Source organism: Pteropus alecto, unplaced genomic scaffold (assembly GCF_000325575.1).
Source record: "Pteropus alecto unplaced genomic scaffold, ASM32557v1 scaffold95, whole genome shotgun sequence".
In the NCBI taxonomy this organism is placed as follows: domain Eukaryota; kingdom Metazoa; phylum Chordata; class Mammalia; order Chiroptera; family Pteropodidae; genus Pteropus; species Pteropus alecto.
The window spans coordinates 11,184,844-11,204,582 of NW_006441071.1; the positions used below are offsets into that span (position 1 = coordinate 11,184,844).

Below are 19,739 nucleotides of genomic sequence, written 5' to 3' on the forward strand. Positions count from 1 at the left end.
AGGAATAAGATATAATGTTAACATATTTGATATATTCTAGGGAGAGAATGGAGCATAGTATAGACAGACCATGTTCAAAAAATATTTCTTGAGAAGACTGATAAAGGTTACTGCTACCGGCATACACACAGTATTACACTTAATAATAAAAAACACTGTTCAAAACTACACAAAAATGAAATGTGTCCGTATTACTTGGAATGATTGCATCATCCGACCACGATGTATGAAAAGAATACCACGTAGCTGTTTCTAAGAAGGGCAAATCAAGTCACCCAGCCCTCGACAGTAGCATTTCTTTGCCTTCCTACGCAGGCAATCTTTTTTCACGGAAATGGCAAAGGTGAAGGTTAAAAACGGCACTAAGAGTAGAATCATCTCCACTTAGTGGAGCAAGGAGCCAGAAAAGTTACTTTCAATTACATTCTAGTTTAAAGTATGTGACTAAATATACTAAACAGGCATTTGACTTATTCATCATTCCAAAACCTCAATATCTGTTCAACTAAAATTAATCATTACATGAAATTAAAATATAAAATTTGTTTACTAAACAGTATGTGAATACTACTTTCAAACTTCCCTTAGCTACCTTTTCAAATAAATTAGACCATTTTTCTATTTCTCATATTTTTGATAAACATTTTATGGTTCAGTAGACTATACAACCATGCATAAATTAATGATATAAGTTATTAGGTCAAGTTAAGAAATTATCTATATTTTATTTGACATTTTAAACTAGGGAGATCAGTTAAGAGGATTTCCTCATCTAATCTCCCTTACTACCCAAAGATTCGACAAGGCCTATGGTGAGTTAATATGATCAAGAGCAATCAAGAAGTTGGTCTGTTCAGGGCCCTGCTCAATTTATCAGTTCAAACAACTGAGGCTCTCCTTACTCATCCACTTAAAGTCCCTCATCAAATTATATAGGTTAAAATTCTGAATTCTGACAATCACAACACACAATCGGAGTTTGCCTGATCCACTCACAATCTTACAGTTACAGCAACAGTTTATGCTGAAAGCTTATGATATTAGCAAGAACATAAGAGAAACAGGAAGGCCCTATGCAATCAAATGGAATGGAGAGCCTGGTAATCAAGAGGGGCCTCGAGTTTTCCAAGAAGCAAAGAGCCTGTTTCTAGCAGTGGACAGGGCCAGAAAGATCAGCTTGATCCTTGAAACAGAGTCCATGAGGAAAGAGTCAGGGGAGAGTGTGACCAAGGGAGCCCTAATGTTTAAACAGAGGCTATGGAAAGCCTGGGACCCAGAGATATTAATTGTTGGCAAGAGGAGGTCAGAGCCCTTTGGGTGGATCATTTCCAGTCCAACTAACATTGCAGGTAATAGGACCATTCCATATCTTGACTGTCAATGTTAGTATCGTTGAGATATCCTACTACAGTTTTCCAAGAAATTATTATTGGAGGACACTGGGTATACAGGATCTCCCTGTACCATTTCTTAAAACTGTACATAAATCTATATTTCTCAAAATAAAGAGCTTAATTTTAGAAAAATTTTAAAATAAAGAAAATTAAGCTCCAACATGTGGCCAAAAGAATTATCACCATGTAAGCCAGGCGGCTTACCACCGTCATCAAAGGAAATATGATTAAAATCCATAAATGTGAGATGTTATTTCTACCTTACAGCAAGATTTTGACACACAGTAGTTTTCAGAACATCAACCACACAAGAAATACAGTAAAAACGGACATTGCCACCTACAGTGGGGACTTTGAAGCCATTTCTCTCTCCACTGGGGACCACTGCAACTTCCCCCGGTTCTAGGCCACTCCCGCAGCTCTCCACATCACTATCTTCTCCCTCTGTCAACACACTGTTACTCTCTGCCACTGAGGAGCATGACTCAGGTGACTTTGGCCAAGGAAATCTGGGCGGGTCTGATTCCTTGGATGTCACATGGCCCCTAGATATGACACCATCAGCCTCTCTGGGATTCGAAGGTGGAATTATGGCATAGGCTTGGTCATCGTCAGTTTTTACTTCCTCTGTTGCAGATGTGCTTAAGCAGCTGTTTCCTGAGGAATAAAACGAAAGACTGTTAATAAATTTTGCATTGTATTATGACTGAATACAATTGTTAAACTATTCTCAACTATATTTCTATTTTCCAACTTCCTCTCTAAACTTCCGCAGACATGAGTGGGAAAGGTCATCGAAGCACCATGCAGCCTTTGTAGTTGTTAAGGTGAGACCTTGGAGCTTGGCAAAAGAATGTACTTATTGACAAAACAAGAGATTAAAAAGAGGTTCCACTATATACCAATATCAAAATCCAGGGCAATTACAATAATTATCCAAAGCAATAGCAATTCGAAATCTTTCTAAAAATAAGAAATATATTCCAATATACGATGCTAAAAGCTGCTACTGATAAAACATTTCAGCTCAGAAGATGTATATAAAGAACACATGTAAGGCCGTACAGATCCAGTAAAAATAATGTCCTCCACTAATCTTGCATCACACAATGACAGCATATAAAAGAAGAATATCATAAGCACTTCTCTTCTATTGCCATCTCTTTTCACCCTTCCCTTACAAACATACATATGCGTGTGCGCACACACACTCACACACACACACAGAGGCATCATTTCACCTACTGCATACCAGTTCTGATGCTGAACCTAGCCACATCTTCTACTTAAGTGTTCTGCCAGGTCTCAAAACCTGAAGGTCAAAATGCAAGGAACTATGTAGTGACAAAACTAATAAAATTGGGTGCCTTTGGCCTAAACCACCCAGTAATTCATAAAGTGGTTAATTAAACTATGGTGAGGGACTATAAAGAAATAGCCATATATATTGTATAACTATCTTCTCTGCACTGCTTGTTGCTATTCCCTTCCTTACCTTCTCCACCTTGCTGCCTTCTATCTACTTCTCTCAAATCAGTTCAGATATCGCCTACTCCAAGAAACATTACCAGTTCAGCCTCTTGTTTCAGGTCTGTCCCTGGTACACTAGCAACATCCTATGGCACTTACCCACTGGATTGTAATTATATTTATCTAGCTCTCCACTAAAGCATGAACTCACTGAAGAATAATCTATGATTTAAACTCTATTAATACAGTTATTTCAAGAGCAAAAAGTAATGAAGATGAAGAGGCAGCCAAGGATCAGATAAATTATTACTGTGATAAGGACCTTTTTTTTTTTTTTGCTCTAAATGGAATGAGTAAAAACAAAGTAGGGACAAGATCTAAGCTACGTCATTTTAAAGGATCACTATAACTTCCACATGGAGAACTATCTAGAGTGAACATGGCAAAACAGAAAGGAAGTCATTTCTTCAATAGTCCAGGCAAGAGATAATGGTGCCTTGAATGAGGAAGAAGATGAGGGGGCCAGATCTGGAAGAGTCCATGAGAGAAAGACTGGATAAGGGGTATGAGAGGAAGACAGGAATTACCAACAAGCTTGATCAGTAAAAGGACAAATGTCCAACATATTAAAGAAGCAAAGCATTAAAGCAGTTTCATGAGAAATATGATATTAAAAGGGAAAAAAATAAAGTAGTTGAGACTTACAGATGATGGCTTTAGTTTAGAGAAATAGCTATAAATACCATTTCCCAAGACTGAATGATTTTGTTGTTCTTTTTAAAAACTTTATTCTTTATTTCTTTTTTAAAATTAAGTCAAAAACTAAGAATCTGCAAAGAATTATCTATAATTGGTTTTCTCTGTTTCATGTGAATTCAAGAGAAACTTTCCAAAAATGTACTGTATATTGAGTTGCACCAAAAAATTATTTTTCATTTTAGAATCTTCCTTTTTATTAAACCACATAAGCACTGCTGGCTGGCTGTCTTACAATTCTAATTCCACTAAATGTAGCAGTGGTGCTCCTAACTTATCACATTCCCTTGGCCTCCTGACTGAGTTACCTGATAACTTTAGATACCTTATTGGGTAAGCTATGTGGAAAAGTAAGTTATCTATCCTAGCGAACACAGATCAAAGGCATCAGATCATCGACCACCTACTAGTTGTGAAACAATCAGCCAGTTTCTCACCTGAGAGTCTGATATTATCTGATGAATTCTGATCCAGCTGCATCCTGCTAGCAGAGGCCTCTTCCTTTGAAGGTGCTTCTGTGTTCTCCAGCTTTGCTGCTGCTTCTGGCTTTTCACTGACCTTGAGGTCATCTGGGTCTGGAGTAGTGGTGGGGCCCTCTGCCCCATCAACTGCAGCTGACACTTCCTTGTCCTCTTCATTCTTAGGCCTCTTAGAGTGAGAACTAGTGCACTGGGAGCTATTAACAAGAGAACTATGTTCAGAACAGAATGTTTGCAATGGACAGGATAAAACACATACCAATACAAATGTTAATTTCAATTACTGAAAGAAAACAAATGATAGGTTTTTAATCATTGTGCAGAGATAATCTTCACAATTAATGGATTAAATTTGAAATTAAAAATCTTAACAAGTTTTAATAACAATTAAAACTACTAAAAATTAAAATTAAATTATATAAAATTATTAAACATTATTGGGGAAAAGTTTTTGTTAAAACTTTATAACGATTAAAAAAAGTGAAAATAAAAATAAAGTGAAAAACTATGACACGAGGAAATCAAATCAATAAATCAAATATTATTTAGATAATGAAAAACAGAAAAGGAAATGAGACCCTTTATCATAAAGCTGTTGTTAAAATCTGAGTAGATTCTTTACATTCCAAGGTGAACAAGTGACATTTTCCCAAGTTTTATATAATTCTGAAGTATTCAAGAAAATTATTAAAATTAAATGCCAAGTCATCATTAGCTAAAGAAAATAAGAGGCAAGAAGGCCAACTGTACGTATCTAACATCTTATATCAACTTATTATTTTCAAAGTGGACACCAATTTTTTTTCCTCTAATATTTTCCAGCAAGCCACTTGATAGCTGGTCATAGATGCTTTTTGTGTATGGCACAACATTTCTTACACTTTCATTTAGGAAGAATTACAACTCAAACCAACATGTATTTCAGTGCACAGGCAGACGTGTGCACACGCACACACACGCACCACGACACTAAACACTGTCGGAAGTCAGGGAGGGCAGAGATCTGAGATAAAGAAGGTAGCCAAGGATAACCTATGCAAATTAGCTTTGGCTACTGCTAGTAGTAACAGTACCAGTACTATCATCGATCGCATTGTCATGTTTATTGAGAACCCATGTACTGGCCAGTGTAGAAAATTTTCACACTACTAATAGCATAGTACAAGTAAAATAAGATGGCTGACATCTCTTTGAGATTCGAATGGATCACACTCCATTACATTTCTCTAGATAGGGTATTATTTAAGGGAGTCGGCAAACTCAATGATCAAGCCACACAGCTGAGCATAATCAACAAGCCCCTTAACATTAGGCTTTCAAACTGGGTGAGCAAAATCCACTATTATTTTAACATACAGAAAGGCATTTCAAATCTGTTCAACATCATAGATCTATGTTCCCTCCCACAGCTAGCTTTTTTGGTAATACGGGTCAACACATTTATCAAAGGCATTAACTCTCAATCTGTTTCCCAAACTTTTCTGAATGTAACCCATAGTAAGTTATACATTTTAGATGGTGACACAACACTCACACACATGCTCACACATGTTACGAATAATACCCTTTTACCACATAGGAAGGACTACAATATTTAGAGATTCAAATAAGCATCAGAAGTGTGGCCAGAGATTTAAAATTACAGTGTTATTTAGTTAGCAAAAATTTGGAAACAAGCTACAGTCCAAATATAGGGGATTAGTTAAATAAATGTAGGCATTAAAAAATTACCTTGTAGCAAATCATTTAGTTACCAAAAAAAAAAAAAAAACAAATAAAAAAACCCACAAAACTAGTCATCAAATTGTTAATAGAGCATGGCCCAATTTTAGAAAAGCATATATTATATAATATGTAATCAATATATATGCAAAGGATATATACAAAATGTTAACACTGGTTATCTCTAGATTGTGAGGTTATGGGTGACTTGGGATTCCTTCATTATTCTTTTCCTTATTTTAAAAATTTTCTCCAGGGTACAAATATTACTTTTACAATCTGAAAGAAAAGCAATGAATAACATTGGAGAGTAAAAATGTAATATAACCCTGGAAAACATGAGAGCCTAAAAAATTACCTGAGGACCTGAGCATAATGCATAGCCTATTCAATGGGTTTTAAAACGATATGCCCACGATGAGTGTGAATGGTTCTGAAATGGCTCTGGCCACAAAAACAGAATGTAGAAGAAAGTTCATAGGGACAACCATGTTACAGAAATGCCACACACTCTGCTTTACATCTTATTAAAAAAAAAAAAAATCAAGTGTAGCAAAATACAAGCATCCAGATGAGAAAAGTAGCATCTCAGATGTTTGACAAATAAACTGCTAAAATCAGAAATAAAATTGGTAGCAAAATGAAAAATATTAAAATCAAGTTGCTGAAGTTAATAAAAATATGGAGGTGAAACAAGAGCATCAACAAAACTTTAAAATACACTAGTGTAAGGGATCTAGGAAGTTCTGGTATTGTTCTACTTGCCATATACAACAACTTGAGGAATAGTACTGAACATAAAATACATCTCTTCCTACATTCTATTTATTTATTACATTTCTCTCAAATTAAAAACAATTTGCCTCAAATTTTCAGTAACATATTAAGTAAACTTATCATGAATATTTAAAAAGTGAATAGTCTTTGATAACGTCATATTCATGACCCATTTTAATTGCGTAAGTAGAAGTGGGATGGGGTCTGGAGGGATCATTACCTCTTGGATGCTTTTCTTACTTTCCTCCTCCTCTGCAGCCATGCTTTTACTTCAGGGGTGGATTCGGGAGTAGGCTTTGTGTGATCAATGGTATATATATCCTTTCCTTGCTTCCAAAGCTGATATCTGTCTGGCTGAAATTTCTTCACAAAAATATCCATTGAAATTTTCACCATGTCTTTCCTGCAGGTGCACTGAAACACAATAGCGTTGTAATGCTTTAAACATTTCACTATCTACATAAAGTCACACACAGTTGTACTATAAATGTACCACACATGAATGTTAGTCATCACGTAATTGAAGATAATGTTTTACATTTTCAAACACTCAGTCAGGGATAAACTCAATTTCTTCTGAATGAAGGTGAGAACCTGTATATTCACATTTAAAAATGGTAAAATCATATATTAAAAGGCATTGTAGAGTTCATAGGGAACTGTTTACCAACAACTAAAAGGAAAAGAGCACACATTTGAAAGTATGCCTGCAACAAAAGGATTATTCTCCCATCACAAGGCCGTATCAGTGAGATGAACACTGAAAGGTCTGTAAAACTGGAAACTTAAGTTGGCAAACAAACATAAATAGCCAAGGAATATGATAACAATTAAACAAATGGCTTGAGATAAATTTTCAGGATATATTTTAAATCTCGTTATGTTTATTAACAAACATACTCTCACAAAGTAACCAACAATTAGGAGCAAATGAACACTTCTATATCATATCACATAAAACACCCATCATCACCACTACAAACATATTCACTAGGAAGAAGGAATACTGTTAAGATGAGAAGTTGAAAGAAAAGAGGACAGATGTCATTCAAATAGTGGTACAGAAGTAGTCTCAAAGGTGTAATAAATATACCTTCACAATCCCTAACACATTGGGCAACAGACTGGTTGACTCGCCTATAGCCTTAAAACTGTAAGTGGCTCAATATTTTGGTGATATAATTATCATCTCCATGCAAATTAATTATTGATTTAATAATCTCCAGCCCACAACTTACCTCCATAGAATTCAAATGTTCAGACAGGCATTATGATTTGAAAGTTCAGAAAACAACTAACACTCAGCATGCCTTAAACCAACATCTTCTACTGCAAACATTGTTATTAATGATATGGCAATTCTTCCACTCTTCTACGTGCAGTCAACATTTCCTAATCCCTCCCTTCTCCTCTACCCCCAGAAATCTAATGTGTCATAATCTATGGTTAATTCTTCCTCTAAAATGTTTCCTATATAAATTCTTTAAACCAGAATCCTTCCAGCTTCACTGTCAGACACTGAATCCTAGCACAACAAAGCTAACTGATTTCTCTGCCTCCAGTCTCTCCTAGCACCAACCCATGTTTACAGCTGTCACTTTTATATCCCTCAAATATCTTGTAATCTTTCGTATCTGAGTTTAGTAAAGGTGTAATCACCCTGCTCTGCCTTTGGAATTAAGTCTAAACTCCTGAAGATAGGCGTTCAAGGACACCAAGATTTGAGTCCCTCAGTGAAACTTCCAGGTTTCTCCCACTGCAAGTTAACATGACTATTCATCCCTCTTCAACCAAGCATCGGCACTGGAGCCCAAATGCTCCATATGCTTCCTTACCTCAGCACTCCCGCTCCTACCACACAATGCCATCCTGTTCTGCCATCCAAAGAAAATTCCTCCTAAACACTGAATTGTACCAATTGTTCCTCTAAATTCAGCACTACTAATGTAGGGAGGAGGCAAGAGAATTAAAATGTTAATCAAACTATATTCACAGACACAATATGCTGATCAGCCCTGAAGCCAGGCCAAGAGGACACCTTCAGAACAAAAGATTTCTGCTGGGATTGCTAACAGCTCATTCCCCATACCTTTGAAGAGGAAAGAGGAACAACAGAGTCTTAAGTTGCACCCTACACACATATAATCGTTCATTCCCTGTGGCTAAAACCATGGGAAACCTGTGGATTAAAGGCTGGGAACTGCCAGAAGGCCTATCACTAGTACTCTTCCCCTTCCTCTCTGTATGTCTATATAAAAGGAAATGGGAACTAAAGAAGGATATATAAACTGAATTCTCTGAACATTCAAGGTCCCTCTCACTCTCTGACTCTGAGAGGAGACTACACTCTGTCTGCTGAGTGTTACCCCTTTTCTAATAAACTTTCCTTTTGGCTAACTTTGCTGTGTGTTGAATTCTTTCTACACTCACTGCCAAAGGACCCTCTTCTCTCCGTGCAGGGCTTGGGCTTCCCTCAGTCAGGGAACTTTGCCCTGTCCTGCATCGCTATTAATCTGCAGCACTGCTTTCTGTTATTAGGTACAGAGACAGCTGTAAGTTATTTTGCTATGTTTACCTTGGCTTAGGAATATGGAAAATGAGGATCCTGAGAAATTTACGTAAATTTGGTTTAAGATATAATCTTTTCACTAAAGAAAGAAAGAGAAGTTTAGACTCACCGGCAGAAACTTTCTTATGTTCTTAACAGCGTTACTAATATTTGTTTCATGAAGAAAAATTAAGGAAAGAGAGGACAATATAGACACCGTAAGTTTCTTTGGCGTAGGAGAATTCTGTCTCGCACATTTTAATTTCCCTTTCCCCTCTCCCAAAAGTCTTGAATTTTGTAGACATGAAACAAGATCTATCACTGGATTGACTGCTTGACTCACTATAAGTACAGTAGATAAGTATTATCTTCAATTTTAAATATTCAGAAATAAACCCACAAAATACTCAAATACAAGGAACAATGTCAGTCAAAAATAGTAAAGTTCAGCAGCACAGAAAAAATTTCATTAGTACTGACAAATAATAAAATTTATTTAAACCTCTATGAAGATTAAAGGGGATTTATTTAAGAAAACGTACTACATAGCTTACTAGTCAGAAAGGAAGACATTAACAGTCCCTCATTTAGAAATAAAGAAACTTACTACATACTGGTACAAAGAGCAATAACCAATAATAGATCATACTTTTCAAGCAAATTTTTTGGTATGAAGTCAAAATACTAATATGAATGGCTGGCTATTCTTACTGCTCCTTTTAAGAACATGCATATTAATCAAAAATGCTAAGTCCAAATATAGAGAGAATTATCAGGAGTCTGTACACATTGAATTTTTCCATATTTTGCTACCCTAAGACTTATTACACAGAATCATGATTATTCCTGTCTTCCAGATATCTAAAGATAAAAATGTTTTTAAAAATCAGCAACTTTCTAAGACAGAAAATACTGAGTTAGCATTTGAATTATAGAATTGGAAATTTCATATAACCACGAAATATGATTAATAAAATAAGAAGGTAATACTTAACAAAACACCTAAAGTATTACTTTAACATTTTTTTTGTGATAGATAGGATGACTATATATTTTTTAAAAACTGCTTTTATATGCAAATATCTGGTGAGGAAGGCTTTGAAAAGTAAGCAAAAATGTGTGAAATTATTCTGCTTTTCAGTCTATTTATAACAATTAAAATGATAATTAGGAAGGAACTAAGGGAAGAATACCTTAAAATAAGACAAAGTAATCACTTTGTCTAGCAACCACTTGATGTGGCTATTTGGGCTGCTATATGGTTGTTATTTGGGCGTTATGGGTTGGATTGTGTCTCCCTCAAAAGATGTGTTAAAATGCTAACCCTCAGTATATCAGAATGTGACCTTATTTGGAAATAGGGTTATGGCAGAAGTAATTACTTAAGGTCACACTGGAGTAGAGTGGTCCCTATTCCAACAGAACGGGTGTTTTTACCAGAAAAGAAGAGACATCGGCACAGACACACAGGTGAGAAGGCCATGTAAAGATGGAAGCACAAAATGAAGTAGCATGTGTACAGGCAAGGACCACGAAGGATTAACTTCCACCACCAAGAAAAGACAAGAAAGGATCTCAGAGGGTGGACAGACCCGCTGGCACCTTGATTTTGGACCTGGAGTCTCCAAAAGAGTCACAAATTTGTTGTTTTAAGCCACCAAATTTTTGGTGCTTTGTTACAGCAGTCCTAGGAAATTATAGAGCCTTTTAAAACTAATACAAATGTTACTTGGAATTAATAATAAAATAAAATGCACATTGAAAAAAAAATAACACAAATTTTCCTACAAGAAAGTGCAGTACTGCTGTAACAAAAACCTAAAAGTGTGGAGATACATTTGGAGAAGAGAAGACTAAAAAAAGCTTCTATCATCATAAACAATACATAGGTAGTCATGAACAAAATGTTGTTAGACATATGAACTTTATTTACAATGTTTCTGGTGAGGTTTTGGATGGAAAATAGGAGCATGGTTTGGGACACTGGAGGAAAATTGATCCCTGTGAGACAGGAGGGCAACTTTCTGCTGTTGAGTTAGTCAAAAAGGTCAACTGCTAGAGCCTGATAAGTTTCACAAGAACATCTGCCCCAGGGTAACATCACTCAACATGGAGGAGCCCTGAGAAGTAAACAGAGGCATTCCAGAAACAAGGGACTTTCCCTATCACTAAACGTGGGCAGTTAGGCCCAAGAGTGTCCCTAAGGTAACCTTTCCCTTATTTAAATACTAAAAATCACATTCAGGGTGGAGATTTACCATGCTAATGAGACACACGATAAATGAAGAAGCACGTAGTCACACTGCGAGGCACCAAGAAACCTCCGCCTTTTATGCCTAGGCATAGCTTTTACCCCACCTACCCATCTTTAATACCTTGCCTCAACTTCTCTCAAGAAGCCGCTTGAACCATTTTTTCTCAGGGTTGGTTCCCTTGTGCATAAGCATAATAAACCTTTGCCTCTTGCCTGAACTTTCTTGTAGTGATCTCTCAGTTTCTATCCTGAGAGATCGCAAGAACCCATGGACACCAGGAACACCTGTTATGAAGTGCCGTAATAATGTTCTCCTGTGGGTGGAAGGTGGAACATGTGATCAACTTGGACATACAGCTGAAAACATTTCCAAGGAACGTATGAAAAGTACAGCCTTGTTTTCTTTTCGGGTTATTGTAAGATAGGAAAGGAAAGAAAGAAACTGATGACGGAACTGCCAAGCAAAGAGGAACCAATTGGGAAAACACTTAGCCTATCTACAGTGTGCTCTGGAGACTGAGCAACGGTTTGGCTGGAAAAACATTTGCTTAAGAGATTAGGCATATGATTCATAGAACGGTGGAAGCCAAGAACAAAAGAGATGTGTTCACCTAGGAAAGACGTGTGGAGGCCCCTCCTGAATGATGGCTTGAGCACCAATGAGTTGCACAGAAGACCAACACAGTTTTTGAGAATTTTATAACAGCAGAAATGCTGCCAACCTCGACTCAAAGGGACAGAGACAGGATGAAATGAAGGAAAAATAACCCCAAGGGCAAAGCCACAGTGAAGAGGACTGAGCTAACAGAATCTCCTCAGGCTGTTACAGAGGACATAATATGGCCAACAGATATATGATATATTCAACCACATTAATCACCAGAGAAATGCAATATCAAAACCACAATAAGATATCACCTCACATCGTCAGAATGGCTGTCATTAAGAAATCAAAAAATAACAAGTACTGATGAGGATGTGGAGAAAAGGGAACTCTCATACATTATTGGTGGGGTTGCAAATTGGTACAGCCAATATGGAAAACAATACAGAGGTACCTCAAAAAAATTAAAAATGGAACTACCATACGATCCAGCAATTCCACTTCTGGGTATTTATCTAAAGAAAACAAAAACACTAATTCAAAAATAAATATGAACACCTATGTTCGATGTAGCACTACTTACAATAGCCGAGATACTGAAGCAACCTAGGTGTCCATCAACAGATGAATGGATAAAGATGTGTCATATATGCACACACACATACACACACTGGAATATTACTGAGAAATAAGGAAAAATGAAATCTTTTCATTTGTGAGAATATGAATGGAACTAGAGGGTATTATGCTAAGTGAAATAAGTCAGATGGAGAAAGACAAATACCATATGACTTCACTTATATGTGGTAACTAAAAACAAAACAAAACAAATGAATAAAGAAACAAAACAGAAACAGACCCATAGATACAGAGAACAAGTTGATGGTTGCCAAAGGGGAGGGAGTGGGAAGATGAAATTAAAAAAAAAAAAGAGGATGGAAACTAATGTTTTGTAAACACCAGCTATGTTTCATATTTCATGGGCCAGGTAGTTTACCTGCCTTGATGAAGGCAATTGTGATATATTCTTATAAATGAGACAAGGTTTAATATGTTTCATATTTCATGGGCCAGGTGGTTTACCTGCCTTGATGAAGGCGATTGTGATATATTCTTATAAATGAGACAAGGTTTAACAGAAGAGGAAACTGGTACTCAAAGAGCTTAAGAACCTCCCAAGGTCAATGATGGTCAATGATTTTTCCACTATCACATTGGCTCTAATACTAAAGATAATCCCTTCGATGTTTTTCTTCTATAGGAAATTCTTAATGCATTGCAGCTGTGTGTTTGTAAAATGAATTGAGATTCTTATGGCAAAGATACTAAAATCTCCTTTTATCTTGGAACTTAGGGTATAAGAAATAAGGTGAATAAGGTGTAAGAAATTCTTTATAAGAAGGAAACTAGACTTCAATGTTAATTTTTTTTCTGGCTAATTCACTGCAGACAGCAATCCAGAAAAATTAATTGCTTGTGAAGCCATCTTTGATCAGAAAAAGAAAATAAATTAGATTTACTAATAGCAAATAAAAAAGAAGGTAAGGGCCAATGATGGCAAACTTGCTCTGAGGATGTATGAGTATCCAAATAAAGTACATATTGTTGTCTTCTGCTAACCCATGAGTAGTTAAGTGTGTCTTTAAACCAAAGATACTTTATAATAATCATAAGTGTATTTAACAGTAAAATGGCTAATATTAAAAAAATGCAACACAATTTCTATTTCTTTCAGAAATTCAAATCGATAATCAAAAAAGTTGATTTTTAACACCCCATGTTGTTTATCAAAATCTAGCACACCCCAAAAAATTACTGTTCCTGAAGGTTATCAGTTATCTTCATCATACAACCAAACTGCTACATTAGATCACCTCTTGACACGTAGTGAAACTGTCTTACATCTCAAATATATAAACTGTGAGAATATAGAACTATGTGTAATATGTAAAAATGCCAAACATTCAATAAACACCACTCGCTGGCTTTGATAACCCAAAAATTTGTATGAGTTGCCCTTTGAAAGAGTATTTCATAAATAAAAAACAAGGAAAAGACAGATATTCTCCATTCCATTGTTTTCTAACAACCCACTTTCCTAGCTATGGCAATAAGAATTAAGAATAATGTGTTACTAACATAATTAGATACAATCATTCATTATTTCTATATTAAGTAGTAACAAAAACACTACAAAGTATTAGGCATAGCAAGCTCTTATTTAAATAAAAATATGACTGACAGTGATAACTATTTAGAGCCAAAATGAGTAACTATGCCTGAAATATAATTTTATTCTAAATCGTCTAAATTGTCCATTACTACCTTTTATAGCAACAGACAATTTAGTACTCAGTAAGTTCAGATACTTCACTAAAAAATATGCAGACAAATCTAGGGGCAGAACATCAAGAGAAATCTTAATTACAGAATGTAATTAAGAATCTTAATTAACATGGCTATGATGAGTTTTTTTTAACCTGATTTTTTGATCTAAAATCTACTCTTTAATTCATCCAAGTATGCCATCACAATCATTACTTCCTATTCTTTAACCCTTTTATCTATTTTCAACTTAGTCATGACCAAACACTAAAAACTTCTTTCTCTATACATGTAAAGAATAACCTGCTAGTAATCTGTTAACATTAACACAAAATACGTTACTATTAATCCACTAGTACTCCTCAATCTTCATCTTCATCTCACATCTATATAAATCCACCCAATATATAGGTTTCCACTGCATTATACCAAATGTATGGAAGAGAAAGGCCCAGTTCTTTGGGAAATTGCCACACTGTTAATTCATACTAAATTTGTAGATGTCCAGTAATCCCAAGACGTTCTCTGGTATACTTATGCCTATTTCTTATGTTATTTCTCATTCTGAATATGAATGAGGAACAGTATTTTGCAATATACACTCTAATTTATAGACTAGTATTTCTGGCATTATGTTCTAACGAAGATGCCACTCAATTATTATGGAATTAAATTTAATCAATAATTTTAATAGGAACATTGTCTAATTTAAAGAGTTGTTAAATAAACCAACTTTAGAAAATAGATGCATTATGCAGTTAGTAAAGCCAGCACTGATTGACAAGACATTAGTCTACTATTTGTAAAATTAGCTAACCTAATGAAATACTATAAAAATTGCTAAAGATATTTTTCTATATGTGTTCACCGGACAATTAATAAAAGTATTTAATATGTGGATTAATTTCTTTAAGGGGGGGGCTATTTATATTGGAATTCCTCTAAATAAATTCCAAAATGTGAGTAGACTATTCTACTTCTATAGCCCATTCATTCCTTTATCACAAAATTTTTATTACCAGTTACAAATACGAACCAAATTTCACTCTCTTTGGAGTACCCCCAACAGATCAGTATATCTTAGCTGGCTCAAGAAATTAGAAACTTCTCCTAAGATATTACATTAGAAAAGGAGGAATTCAGAATCAGTGTAATGAATGTAGATAAATCTAACGTACCTTATGCTGAGCTAAAGAAGCTAGATATAAAAAGTCTACACTGGTGGTTATTCCACCAGTTTAATGAATATGATTACGTTTAATATGATTAATAATCAGTAGCCACATTGATCTATTTGCTTGCTGAACTCTGGACTGCCTACAGCTCTTCTAGCTATTAGCTAGGTAAAACTGGGGACACCATGAGCTCTGAATCAGCTTCTTCACATAAAAATACTTCCCTAGCTCCGTCACAGGGGTTCAAAAATCAAAAAGTGTGTAAATACCCTGGATCAACTGAGCTCTTTAAAAATAATTACAAATATAATCTCCCCAACTCCCCCTTCTCCACAAAAAAAACTGAAGTAAATATAAAATGCTGTTGTAAAGCAAAGAAATTTTTTAAAGTTTCAGTTTGTACTCAAATACTAAATACTTGTATTTTATAGAACTTGTCTGCAAAGGTGGAGAGCCATGTGATTCTTCAAATAGCTAAAGAAAGCTAAAAAGTATGCAAGAAATTAATGTAATAGTAGAACAGAAAATGCCCCGTTTCCTGTTAGGTCCTATCTACGGAACACACTAAACACCCATCACTGTATACCCAAATGGACCATCACCCCTTAGTCATATGTAACATCAACTATAACACTGATTTATTCCAGCTATGTACTTATTCAATCATTGCTCATTTGTACATGTACCCTCTTATGCAAAGAAATTTGGAAGAAAATTATTATAATTATATGGACAATTTATAAGAATTATTTTAATATAGGAAATGGAGTTTGTAAATATTTAGGTCTAATTAAATTGAAAATAATATTTGAAAAGCACTTTGATTTCCTGGGTCACATTTTATATAATATCAGTCAAAGACAAATAATAGACTGTTTCATCAGTGTACATGAAAAATAAACTATATAATTACATTTATACTGACTGAGCAGGGGAAAAAAGAAATACAATTCTAAGATCAATATTGATCAACAAAGTCAGTTTATAAAGAGTATAAAGGTCATTTTCTTTGTCCTTGTGTCCATTAATGGAGCAAGGTCTGTAAGAGACCTGAATATCCTTTGTTTTCCCTCAGACTGGTCTGCAGAGCTCACAGAACTCTAATTCTGTTAAAATAATTTCAGAATGTTCTGTTCTCATAGATATGAAAAAGAGAGTAGCTTTAAAAGTGCCGTAAAAGCTAAAAAGATCACCGAACCAAACATCTTATTCTAATTTTAATGAATCATTATTGTGAGTTTTTTCAGATACTTTTGCCATATCTGACCTTCCCTTTCCATTCCATTTTAAACCATAAAAACATACATTGTGTCTATCTTACTGAGAAGTATGTTCTAGGTACCTAGAGGATTAAGAAGCACTTAAGAATATATTTTCAATAAATAACCTTTTTTTATTAAACATATGAAGACAGAAAGGCTCAGAGATTTTAAGTTAATTTGTCCAAGGTCACATAGCTCACAAGTAATACAGCCTTTGTCACATTCAAATAAATCTAGAACAACTCCTACACTCTTCTCCACTCTACTGTGGAAATTCCAAAACAAAACCATATTCGATATATTTTAAATGGTTTTAAATTTAAATGTGGGCCATATTTTTCCATCTCAAACTTCATTTTCTATGACCCATAACCAAATTGAAATTGTTGTTGAAAACAAATGTCTGGGTCTCATTATTTTTTTTATGCATGACATTATGCCATGTTGATAGAGTTTATCCAGTCTAGCTAATAATTTTCCAAAATAGGTTTCCTTTGCTCTCCCTACTTCTAATAGATTCAGATTAATTTCTTCTGAATATTTTCAGGTTTCACCATGCTAGGATATGTCTTCCTTATTAAGTAGGGCAATTATAAAGCAATTTAAGGTATAGGACTAGACACTCTACCTTTCTGTGATCCATGGGAACACAAACAAAGAAAAACTATGCAAAAAGAAAGGGAATGGATTCAAATAGCTTGCTCCAGGGGTCTCCAAAACAATCTGTAGAAATTATTTTTTAGAATTTGTTTCTCAACACTTACCTGTATATCTGCTAAAAAGATTGTGAAAGTTCAGAGTTACAGATATTAAACAATCCACTCCTGCTGTGCCATGTAAAACAGCATGAAATCGAACTCTTTAGTATGGAGGGACAGATGAAGTTATTTTGTTCTGAAGCCATGCATTGCAAGTCACACTTTATATGGCTCGTAAATTTAGGCAAAATCAGATAAAATTAGGGCTCTGCAAGAGTCTTAAGGATCTAAATGTTTTATAAATATAAATATTTGCTCATAGAGTCTATAAGATCCGGTGAGAACTTTCAGAAATGGCATAGAAGCAAACAACATATAGTCCTTCTATGATGCTAGATGTGTTGACTTTTCAGAGACACTCAGATAAGTCTTTTTAAATGACTAAGTGGACACAATGAAAAGTTTATCCTGCACCCAGAATAAAACTTAGAAAGTAAATCATCCACTCCAATCATATAACTCACAGATGAGATACTGAGGCACAAAAATGATAAGTGACTTGATGGACCTTTCCTGTGAATTGAAAAAGAAAAAAAGATTCAAGTGATGCAAGCTTCAATTTCCTACCAACCAGCCTCTCTGGGATTTCCATTTCTCATTGAGCAACAACTAAGTACATAGGAACATGTTGAGTAATGCAACAGGCTGAACACAGCTAGCCAACTTCCAAGCTTCATGATATATTGGCTACCTTAAAAACTATCTGACTGATGGTACAGATGTTCATTTCTTTACATCTTCAAAATTGGAAATAAAGGCAGCATCCTCTAATCCTTTTCCATCTTTTTTGTATAGTTCAAACACTAATATCGATGTAGGAAAATATTAATAAAAATTTTGTTAAAGGAAGGGGAGGGAAGAGTAAATTAAAAAATTAATAAAATAACTATGTATGCATAATGCAATCCCCAGAATGAAAGCTCTGGATAATATATATTAATGGTGCTCTTGCTTGGGAGAAACAAAAATAACTTGGTAACAACTTTAAATAAATTCCAGGTTATATTTTTAAATCCTTATATGTCAAACTGAATTCTGAATGTGAATCTCAGGAAAAAATGAGACTTTATTTAACAGCCATGTCATAAACACCATCCCACACTCAACCAACTCTGATCACATCTCTCTGGCCATCTGAAAACTCTCTGGTATTACTTCCAAAACAGGAAACAACCCAATGAAAGCTAACTAGACCAAAAAATTAATGTCTTTTGTAAGGAGTATAATTTTTTTAGGCTTTATGATATTAACAATATGGCTGGAAATTTAACACTAAATAATAAAAGAAAAACAAATAATTCTGTTGGAAATAAAATTTTTTAATTAACTGACAACATATACTTTTTCAGCAATACTTCCTTAGAAAGTCAATGCAGTAAAGTAAATAATATAAATAAATAATTTGGCATCTCAGATCCATTTTATCTGGCAATTCCTGTGTTCCCACTCAAGTGTGAGAACGTCTGGAACTATTACTATCTTTTCTCTGTAATTTTGTGAAATGATTTAAAGCAGAAGAATATGTAGATGATATTCAACATGAATCAGAAGAAAAACAAAGAGAAGGTAGAAAAACACACAATTGATTTTAAGTGTTTCTTCAATTTCTTTCTGGCCAAATTTAAAACACTATCAACAAAGAAGTAGAGAAACAGTTCTTGTAAGATTCATCATTATTCTAAGAAATCAAGATGAAAAGAACAAGATTTCTGTCAGTTTAAGGCCAAAAGAGATCCAACATGCAGAACTAATTTCCATGACTGTTACTGTTAGTTGCTTGACTTCAGACTCACAAACAGCAAAATGGAGCTGCATTAAACCAACTCATGACTAGTTAAGAATAAATTATGCCAATAATTTGGCAACACATAAAACTTTTAAAGATGTAATAATTTTTTAAAATATGAATCTGTGACCACTAATGCAACTGGGAATTTATCCTGAGAAAATAATTATTAATTAATGTACCAGCCTGTTTTTAAGAATGTTCATCTCAGCAATATTTACCAAAGACCTAAAAAACGGAAAAAACATTTTCTGGAACAATAGGGTATTCCTTTAAAAAGTCATGGGGTTTTTTTATTTATTTATTTTTAATTATAGGAGAACATTTAATGATATGGAAAAGCATTTCCATTAGGTGGAGAAAGCAGCTTATATACATGTTCACATATGTAATATGTATGTATATCTACTTATAATAAACATACAAATA

At 34.7% G+C, this 19,739-nt stretch overlaps 1 protein-coding gene across 4 annotated transcripts in view; it reads right to left on the reverse strand.

Annotated features, from left to right (window-relative positions):
- Positions 1-19,739, reverse strand: part of KDM4C (lysine demethylase 4C) — a 336,400-nt gene that overhangs the window by 146,427 nt on the left and 170,234 nt on the right. For all 4 annotated transcript variants that reach the window (XM_025051416.1, XM_015594513.2, XM_006918364.3 and 1 more), the window contains exons 9-11: positions 6,819-7,012; positions 4,058-4,296; positions 1,738-2,051 (exon numbers count right to left, since the gene is read on the reverse strand). In XM_025051416.1, the coding sequence (XP_024907184.1) occupies positions 1,738-2,051; positions 4,058-4,296; positions 6,819-7,012 (747 nt within the window). The remainder of the gene's footprint in view (positions 1-1,737; positions 2,052-4,057; positions 4,297-6,818; positions 7,013-19,739) is intronic.